Source organism: Saccostrea echinata, unplaced genomic scaffold (genome assembly GCF_033153115.1).
Source record: "Saccostrea echinata isolate AGI-Se365-2 ecotype Australia unplaced genomic scaffold, CSIRO_AGI_Sech_v1 ptg000011l, whole genome shotgun sequence".
Classification (NCBI taxonomy): domain Eukaryota; kingdom Metazoa; phylum Mollusca; class Bivalvia; order Ostreida; family Ostreidae; genus Saccostrea; species Saccostrea echinata.
The window spans coordinates 3,562,536-3,573,485 of record NW_026889760.1 but is presented as its reverse complement, the minus strand read 5'-3'; the positions used below and the strand labels follow the sequence as shown (position 1 = coordinate 3,573,485).

The 10,950-nt window shown below is 33.8% G+C and overlaps 1 protein-coding gene across 1 annotated transcript; it reads left to right on the top strand.

Annotated features, from left to right (window-relative positions):
• The first annotated feature begins 6,001 nt into the window (after positions 1-6,001).
• LOC133184940 (RIB43A-like with coiled-coils protein 2) lies at positions 6,002-10,523 on the top strand. The gene is made up of 6 exons (XM_061320010.1): positions 6,002-6,217; positions 6,609-6,690; positions 7,591-7,821; positions 8,333-8,565; positions 8,951-9,178; positions 9,606-10,523. Exons 1-6 carry the CDS (start codon positions 6,101-6,103, stop codon positions 9,852-9,854), a joined length of 1,140 nt encoding a protein of 379 aa, XP_061175994.1. The 5' UTR covers positions 6,002-6,100; the 3' UTR covers positions 9,855-10,523.
• The last annotated feature ends 427 nt before the right edge of the window (positions 10,524-10,950 follow it).

Sequence of the window (10,950 nt, the reverse complement as noted above, 5' to 3'; positions counted from 1 at the left end):
AAAAATAAACAAATTTGCCAAATCCAATTTAAAGTAAAAAGATCAAGAATAAACATTTTATAATTTCTTTTCTACTAACAGGAAGAATTTTGTCTCTGTTCTGGAATAGGTATTTTTTCCATTAATTTTATTGTAAATAACTTTGAAATATCCATGTATTATGTATATATATTAGTTTTTTTTTCACAAGGTATAATAACAAATGAGTCAGGCAGTCAAAAAAAAAAATAAAGAGAGAAGGAGATAGTGGGGAGAGAAGGGGAAGAGCGAGAGAGAGTGTGGGGAGAGGGAGTCAGTGTGGGGAGAGGGAGTCAGTGGGGTTGGGAGAAGAGAGAAAGGGGGAGTGAGTGAGTGGAGGGATATAGTGGGGAGAGAAGGGGAAGAGCGAGAGAGAGTGTGAGATAGTGTGGGAAGAGAGAGTCAGTGGGGTGAGAGCGAGTGGGGTGGGGAGAAGAGAGAATTGGGAGAGAGTGAGTGAGTGGAGGGGGAGAGTGAGCGAGGAGCGAGATAGTGGGGAGAGAAGGGGAAGAGGGAGATAGTGGGGAGAGAAGGGAGAGAGTGAGATAGTGTGGGAAGAGAGAGTCAGTGGGGTGAGAGAGAGAGTGGGGTGGGGAGAAGAGAGAGTGGGGAGAGAGTGAGTGAGTGAGAGAGAGAGAATGGGGAGAGTGAGTGAGTGGGGAGAGAGCGGGAGAGTGAGTGGGGAGAGAACGAAAGAGTGGAGTGGGGGAGAGGGTGGGACAGAGAGGGGGTTGGTGGGGGAGAGAGATGGGAAGGGAGACAGAGTGTGGGGGAGAGAGTGGAGAGGGATGTAGAGTGGGGGAGATTGGGGAGGGAGAGAAAGACAGAATGGGGATAGGATGGGAGAGAGAGGGGATGGATGAAAAAGAGTGGGGAGGGGAGAGAGATGGGGAGAGTGGGGAGAGAGTTGTGTGGAAGGAGTGGAGAGAGGGAGGGAGAAGGATAGAAGATAATATTTCCGTGTATAGACTTGTGTTAAACATCTCTTTCTTTAATTGCAAAAAAACCTTATGTGAAGGCTTTGTTGACACTAGCAAACTACAAAAGACACTGGTAAGATTTTGAGCTAATCACGTTTTGTGCCCCTGATATCGAAGGTCAGAGGCATATTGATTCAGTCCTGTGTTATATTTTTAAGATTTATATATTTCACATATTTAATCTTCCCTATATTTATGAGAAGTTTAAGACTTCATTCATAGAAATTAAAAGAGAATATGGAGATCAAATTTTCTTAACAATCGCAATTTTTAAAACTAACTGGGAAGAGTTTTAAAACGTTAATCTTTCTAATAACTTACAAAGAAGAAAGAAGACTTTATTTTGATTTTTTGCACATTTAGGTAATTAAAACTGTGGAAACTGAAAATTTTTAAGTTATTATTATTAAGGTATTCTATCCCTGATAGCAAAAGATTCAATGAAATTGAATACATATCAGATTTGTATATGTTGAATACTCATTATATTTAGACATAATTCCCATTTATTACTATAAGCATGGAAGGGTGGGATGTGTCCAAATTTATGATCTTGAATTTTGGTAAGAGTTATCTGTTTTTAATTAATAAAAAAGATAATCTTAAAAACTTATCTGGTAAAAAAACCGTTTTCAATTGTCATTCTATTTCTATATGTCTAATGTTTAATGCATCTTTCTACCACAATATTGATTGATATAATTATTTGAATTTTTTAAAAAAAAAAAAATTCTTGTCCCCATAGACTTCAAAGCAATTTTTGTTCATTAATTACTGCTTAGTAAATTACATTTTTGAAACTTTCTCTCTGTAAATCCTTTTGTACTATAAAATGCTTTAAATTAATATCAAAGTACAGGATGAACATTTAAGGATAGAGAATTTGGTCCTATTAGGGATGGAAAACAATATGATAAAAGAAATCAAAGAAAAAAGAAAAAGAAAAAAATTTTTCTACGTAGAATATTGACCCGGGGGGGGGGGGGGGTGACGGTACATATTGTAGTTTTGTACATATTGTCGTCGGCGACAATATGTACCTACCCTCACTGCACATATCGTCGTCCATCGGTACATCTTGTCGCCGACTGAAAAGTTACATATGTACATATTGTCGCTGGCAACATTATGTGCCTCACCCTCACTCTACATATTGTCGCCCCACAGATATTGTTGTTTAAAGATGTCTTTTGTTGTTGTTGTTTTTTTTTTTTTTTGTAGTTTTGTGAATGAAATTGGTGTGAGAATCACACTGACGTGTCTCGTATGCTATTTCATGCAGCGTGATTGTGACGGTACATTTTGTCGTCCTGTTCATATCGTCGCCGGCGACATTGTGTACCTTCCCTCACTGCACATATTAATTGTCGTTCATCAGTGTTATTGTATATGTTAAGTTAATTATTTAATTATGAAATTTTACCTGTGGACTAAGTATATACAAGTGAAACAAACAGAATTTACCACAAAATAAATCAAACCACCAAGCGAGGGGGGGGGGGTGCTACATCTGTCTTTTGGTGTTTGAGAAGATTTTTTTTTAAAGATTTTCTGTATATATTCCTTTGTAAAACTTTGATCACCAATTGTGGTCCCACATTACTCCTGGGGTCATGACTTGAACAAAACTGATTTTGTTTTTGTTTGTTTGTTGTTAAAATGTCCCTCTCGAGAATTTTTCATTCATATTGAGACGTCACCACTTACCGGTGGAGGGCTGCAAATTTAGACCTATACTTGGCACTCAGGATCATTGAGCAGTGAGGGATCTTTTTTGTGCCCTCACCTAAAAATTGAACTTACATAAGTATCATCTCTTCTGACCCAGTAGTTCTTGAAAAGAAGATTTTGAAAGATTTTTTTTTTTAAATATTCTATGAAAAATTTAGTTCATCTATTGTAGCCACATCTATCCCCCGAGGGACTTGATCTGAAAAAAATGAATCTACACTTTTTAATGGAGCTTGCACACAAGTTTCAACTTTTCTGACACAGTGGTTGTTGAGAAGATTTTTAGAAGTCACTAAAATTTCACTTATTCTTAACTACTTCCCTTGAAAGAGGGCATGGTCCTTCATTTGAACAAACTTGAATCCCCATTATCCACGGATGCAAGTGTGGCAAGTTTAGTTGAAATTGACCCAGCAGTTCTTGAGAAGAAGCTGAAATTATGAATAGTTTACAGACAGACGGACGGTCAGACAAAGTGTGATCAGTAAAGCTCACTTGAACTTCCAGCTCAGGTGATCTAAAAATGTTATTGTCTGCGTTATTCTTATATTATTATTAACAATAAATTATATTTATAATATTATATCGGCACATGATCGTATATAAGAATAACGCAAAAATAATTTCCAAATAATCATTACTTCTGAACAAAAAAAAAAATCATACCTGTATTCAAACTCCAAGTATATATTACAAGAAAAAAAGAACAGCTGATTTATCAGATATCTCAAGAATAACGGTATCTTGATATGTCATAGTGATGTACATCAATCCTGGACACAATTTTCAGACCGTGCAAAAAGTTTTCTCCCTACAGTATTGTGAGAAATGCTGTCTGTCTCCCTCAGTGCGTGTGTGTGTTTGTCAATCTCTCTTTCTTTTCTCAGGTAAATATTCCTCAAAAGAATATATCGACGACAATTAATATATGGCGACCTTGACTGTACCTATTGTCGCCGACGACAATATGTACTGCATGGTGCTTGACTGTACATTTTGCCGTCCATTGTGCAGGAGGAAAATAACTAAAAGCTCGTCTCAGTACATATTGTCGACGGCGACAATATGTACCGATGGACGACAATATGTGCAGTGGGGGCAGGTACATATTTTCGCCGACGACAATATGTACAAAACGACAATATGTACCGTCACGGGGGGGGGGGGTCAAATTTCTACATAGAAAAATGATCCCCGGTCAATATTTTACGGGGGTCACTTTTCGTCGTTACGCCGGGTTCAAATCCTGGACCATAATTTTTGTTGTTTTTTTTAATTGGGGGGGGGGGGTTACTAAATGATAGTATGTAGCGTGTGAAATGATAAAGTTATGACGTCTGGCTTGTACAAACTCATAAAATCATTATTACAGTGTGATAAATATTCTATATAAAAAGAATCTTCTATACACATATTAAAGAATAAACAATCAAAATCTTTATATCCATATTGGCTTTCACCCCTTAAATTTAATATACATGTATACATTTAATAATTCTACAAATCCAGGGGGGGGGGGGGTCCGACCCCCCCCCCCCTCCAAACTGCGCATGCTCTTCTTTTTTCCCCTAAGCGGGGGACACAAATTCTCTGAATTAGCTTGTTAATATTCAAATAAACGCATACAATTTTCGGAAAATAAATAAACATTCTCATAATTTTGCCTTTAATTTCACATGACCTAAAACATCCGTCGGGAAGAAAATAGGGATCAAATTTCATTCATATGGCATGAATCTTTGGTATGAATTGTATCATCTCGTGCACATTGGATGTAGTGTTTTAGTAGAACAAGCAATTTCCCTGAGATCGTTTTGCTAAAGAAAGTTAGATATATATACTGTAAAGAAAGATTCATAATTTTCACTAGCGATCATGAATGTGGGCTTCTTTCTTTATTGCATTTATAACTTCAGCCCTGTAGAAAGCAAATTCTGTTTTGACGGGGAAAGGGGGGGGGGGGGCACCATGATAAACGAACAGCAGATATTCCAAAAAAGTTGTTGGACAATGTTAATAATTAAGGGGACACATTGTAGCATTGTTTTCTTTTACAATCATGTATATCATTCATATCACAAAAGTTTTCTTTAATTTCTTAATTCTTTTTCATAGTTCATTGTCACTACGAACAAAAGTTTTTCTTATGGTACCGTAGTAGTTAGAATTAGTATAATTTCCATATGATGGTTTAAAGGGTTAAGCGACCCGGGTACTCTTGGGCCCTTTTTTGTTGACAAGTATGTATATTTACAGTTATCAAACAATGATGGCTTACTATATTTGATTTCCTTGTAAATATTGCTTGTCAAATGTTAATTTTATTTGTTTTTTATTCATTTATTTTTTACTTTTTGTATTTTTCTGGACCCGATACTGCTTTAATTTCACCATAATAGTTACATCTATGCCCTCTTGCTCTTTTTGCGAAAGCATATAATTTAACAAGTCGGTGGAAGGAAGGGGGAGTAGCAAAAAGAGAAAATCTATCATAAGTTTATAATTTTCCACGGAATTTTTTTTCTTGGCGAAAAGTTTCGGAGTCATGAATTTATTTTTCGGGATTTGGTATGGACCCCAACCCAACCAATCCCCTTGAAAGAAATGCTGGATTCGCAAATGCACGAAAAAAAAATCATTGTCATCTTCTGTCATTTTGATTGTGTATATTTTTTTCCTAGTTTTTTTCGTGGTTGATCTCATCACCTTTCCTTTTTTCGCTAATGATATTTTCCCTAATAGTCTAATTGAAAATAAAACCACCCGAATGTTTTTAGTCCGACTGTACACTGCACAATGCGACTATCAATTTTAATGTTTAGACATTCAGTGCATTTTTATGTACATGTATATATAACTTAGGCATACTTGAATGAGTACGAATTCCTTAATTATTAATAACTAAGATACATTCTAAAAAAAAATTGAGTATACAGAACTTTTTTGTTTTATACCAAGGCTAAATATAAGATCAATTTAAATTTGTTATCCCAAACAACGTTGTAATTTACATGATCACATCGAAAGATTAGATCTGTCAACAATCTTATCCGCCGTACATCGAATTCAGTTTCATTCATTAAATTTTGATCGGGATCGGGCAATAAATAATATCCGCAGAAAAAACTCCAATATATAGTTCTTTTAAAAATATGCATAGATTAATGCATTTAGTTTATCATAAAATTAGACAAAATCATATAAAAAACAGTTATTTTGATTTAAAAATAAACTACATTAAAGTTAATCTAAAGTTTGTAGCTCCGCAGCGTGTAAACTTCCGGTTGACAACGGTGTAAACTTGACAACGCTTGCAGAGAGAGTGACACAGAAACATCTTCTGGTTCCTGGTGTTTTCTAAAGGAAGAAAGATGTACAAATTAGATTTACCCGTAGATTATAAAGAAGCCGCGGCTATTGAACGCCGTCGGCGCATGGAAGAGGAGAGAAAATCAAGGATTTTCAATGCAAAATGTAGAACGATCGGGGTAAGCTTTTAACTGTTTTACGTTACTAACACTTTGTTGACACTTTTGGACTCTCTTCCGAATAGTGAACATCGTATAAATTTATACTATTATACTATGGGTTAAAAAATTGTTACGGAAAGATTGCCTAGGCACTGGATATATTACTAACTAATGAAATGGAAAAAGGGGGGGGGGGTTAGTTAATTTATCTTTTATCATAACTTTCATCTATATGCTATATTAAAGAAATTTGTGAAACTAACATGCAGGTTTTTCCACATTTAAAGTAAAACATTTATTTTTTCTCTATGTTAAACTGCTGATATTCTGTAAAAACATTGTTCTATAAAGTTTGTGTAAGGTTCCAACAGGGTCATAATAATATGTATATGTTTATAAATGTTTCTAGGTTGACATGCAAGCACTAGAACAACAAGCTAAAGACAAGAAACAGCATGAAGAATTTGAAAAGAAAAGAGAATTAGCATTTGGTAAAAATATATGTAGTTCTTATGATATATTATGAAAATGAAATAAGTTTTGTACTTTATTGTCCTAGTTATGATCAGTGTAGATATTGTGATGTATTTAATGCTCAATGTTACATGAAGGAAAACCCTATTATTGACATTATTAACCCTCCAAGTATTAAAATTGCTAGTTCTAAGAGTATGTAACTTTCTGAAAAAGTGCTTTGATATTAGAAGAGAAAAACTTCAACATAACTAATATACTCACTGGGATTTTTATGTACCATATATACTTGCCTATTAGTCGGTCCGCCTATAAGTCGGTTGTATTTATGAGGTTATTTTGGAGGGATTTACCATTTACCTGCTTGTAAGTCAGTACAACATTTTGCCAGAATCAGTTGACAATTTCAAATCAATGCTCTAACGTTTTAACCTGGTTTCGATTTATATTTTTAGAAGTGATGCCAATATTTAATTTTAAATCATTAAGAATAATACATAATGCACACTTAAGATAAAAATAGTTATTAAAATATTGAAATACTTGTACATTATGTATAATCTTAGAAAATATAAATGAAATAATATATCAATACTTTGTTCAACAATAGTCATAGGAAATGTTTATAAAATACTACATTTTGCCATCCAGAAAAATTCTTATCTTTTTATGACTTGCCTATAAGTCAGACATAGAGTTTTGGACCAAAATTTAACTCCCCAAAACCGACTTATAGGCGAGTATATACGGTATGTTAATTGTTTGTTGCATTCATGTCTATATGCCAATGTATGATGGTGTTGTCAATAAACTGAAATTGAAAAATAATTTGATGTAAATTTAAAATTGAAATATTTAGCTTATAATTTACTTTTACAATATCAAAGTATTTGAAATATCTTTTTTTTCTTTTCCAGCACATGATGCAATAAGAAATGATAAAATTTCCCAGTTGTTAGAGAAACGTCAAGAAGCAGACATGAGAGAATTAAACAGAGCAATGAATGAATTCCGGATGATGCACCAGCAGCCAGACAGTCGAAGGGAGTTTGATTTGTATGATCCAGACTACCTCAAGAAAGATAAACCAGCCCGAGTTAGTGATGATGATCCAAGATGTGGCGTGTCAAGTTTACAGAAATTTGAAGGTAAAAAAAGAGTGGTTCTTATCTTTTTAAGTTGCAAAAAAACTGAATCATATTTTACGTTCTAAAAATTTAAGGTATGTTTTCATTATTTCAAATTATCCCATAATATTTTTCTATATATATGTAATTTTTATTTCAACCACATAAGTACATGTACTTTTACTGTCAACAAAAGGGTTAACCATTGGTAAAATTAGGTCAGATTGTGCATTTTAATATGAATAATCTAATGACTAGGTCTTTGTTGTGTTTGAATTATAATAATTAAAACACAGAATATGAATTCATTTGCATATACTTGGTATTTTTGTAATGTCAATTCTTTCTTCTTCTTAACTTCTTGTCTGCATTTTGTTAGTCTTTGGAATTTTTATATTACCCTATGCGAAAAACAAAACATTTTATTTTAACTTAAATTTCTTTTTATTAAACTTATTTTTATTTTTGTAATTCACCACTAAAATATTTAGTGGTGAATTACAAAAATAAAAATAAGTTTCTAAATTTATAGGTGAAGACCTAAATAGCAAGGCCAGAAGGAAGTACCAACAGGAACAGCTAAGAGAGTGGTCCACGGAGCAGAGGGAGGAGCGGGAACAAGCTGAAAGGAACCAGAAAACAGCTGACAGACTGTATGAGTTGAAGATGAGGGAACTAGACCAGAGGTCAATGGAACTAGCTAAAGCCGAGGAGGATTGTAGACGGGCTATTAATGTTGCCACTAAGGATTACAACAATGCTTTGGTATGCCAACAAATTTTTTAAAATTTTATTGTCAGTTTTAGGGTAATTACCAGAAAAGATTGAACTACTATGTCTCTTTCTTATATTTAATGACACTTTTTGTTTTCAATTAATTGAGAGATGGAATTAATTGTAAAGTAAACTCACAAGACCAGAATTCTGCAAGATTAATTTTTCAATCATTCATCTTTAAATTATCTTTCATTAGTGCATATCCAATAAATAAAAGATTATTATACCCTTACAGATGACACTGAAATATTTTTAAATTCAAAGTTGGTAAATGATTACTAAACAGATTCACAGAAATCTTTAAACAGTGTGGATGTCAATTTAATAATAAAGGAAAACTTACATTCTAAAATATTTTTTTTTGTCTTTCTAGGCAAGAGAAAGAGATGAAAAGGAGAGATTAAAGAAACAGCAGGAGTTAGACGATAACATGACAGAGATTGCTAACCATGTATTTGGGGATGTTCTCACAGAGAATCCTGCCGTAGCACAAAGTGCATTCGGACCCCACAGGGTTATCACTGACCGCTGGAAGGGAATGACCCCTGCTCAGGTCGAGGATGTCAGAAGGAAACAAGAACTCCAGAGGCAAGAGAAAGAGGTGAGATCATATGAATCTGTAGCTCAATTTAAACTAAAGAGTCAAGAGATTGTGTGCAGTAGATCCTAAGTTAAATTGTGCAATGTTAAATGAACCTGTTTTAAAAAGTTAACATTCATTCTTATGGTTTGATTGGATAAGGTAATGCCATTTGTAAATAAAATTTTGCATTAGTTAAAAAATGTATGTCAAAGCTGATATTTGTTTTGGATTTTGTCAAAGACACATATTCTACTTGTCAGTTAAAAGTTTGAATAGATTTATTGTTATTCATCCCTTATTACTTAAAATGATAGATAAATAACAGAACCTCTGTTGATAAGGTTATGATGATATTTAAATTGTCTTTATTTTGATATTTGGAAAAGTGTTTTTAATTATTTTTTTTTACAAGTTTACTAAAAGCAGGAAAATATTTAATTTTCAGAGGGCAAGACAGGAAGAAGAGCTGAGACAAGCAGAATGGGAGCGCCAGCAAAATGCCAACGCTCGAGCAGGCATGCTTCTGGAGCGCGAGATGGAGCGAAAGCGTCGAGATTTGGAACGCCAGCAGGCCGAGGAAAATCGTCGTCTAGCCAAGGAACAGAAAGGACATTTAGAGTTTCTGGATAAGGAAGTTTACACAAATCCGCCCACAGCTGCTTATTTCATGCAATTTAACACTAGCACTCGATAAAGCAAGCTTCAAATGTATAGGGGGATCCGGGAGGGGTGTTGTTTTATTTTTCAGTTGTTGAGAATGTGGATTTGTTATGAGAGAAAGAGAAAAAAAGGTGTGTGTGTGTATATGGTGTACAATCATGAATTTTATGAAGATTAGAGTACATTATATAGTTTTAAATCCTTCCTAACTTCTGAATATTTAACTTCAGAAGACAATTAATCCATATACAGGTGAAATAATTTAACAAGTATTTGTAAAATAATTGGTAAGTTGATATGAGATATAAGGAGCAGATTTGAGATCTTGTCAACTTCAAATATTTTCATTGATAGAAAAACAATTATGATGGGTTTTAGTCAGTCCATAAACTTTGTATCATGTAAATGTAGCAGTTTGTGTTTTTGTGTAAGTGGATAGACAGAAGAGGAAAATAACAATCAGCAATTGCTTGATCATTTCACTACAGAAAATTCTTTGTATTTTTGCTTTAAAAGTGCTTATACTTATTTAATCATAGACTTTTTGTATCTTATTTTTGGTACAAAAATCACTTGTAGAGAAGTGACAAGCACCTGTTTGAAAGTTGTTTAAAACTTGTTCATGCTATGAAATAAGAAATCTGTGATACATGTATGTTCACCTATATATATATACATTAAATAAATTCCAAACCTTTAAAAATATTTGTTTTTAAATTTAAGTTGAGTTTACTCTCTGATGACAGTGTTTTTAGATATGAGCTCTGTTTTGAAGAATCCATTCCGGCTGCGGAATCAGGGTGGTGGGAAAATATATGGATATTATCATATTAATATTTAAAATTATTTAATTTTGACTGCACTCTCCGGAAAGGTAATGCTGGTTCCATCTTTTATCCTTGCATGTACGGAGGATATAACTATAGAAAAAAAGTTTACATACGGTTAATCTAGATTGATGCCAATAAGCAAACGCGCTCTCTCTCTTTCTCTCTCTCTGATGAAATTCTTTATTGCTTTGGTGCTAACGTTAGTACATTGAATCCAAAGTCAGCATGAATATAAAGTATACTTAAAGTTTACAAAGTTGAAAGTTTTTGAAAATTGGTAAGAAACAGCATATTCTGATG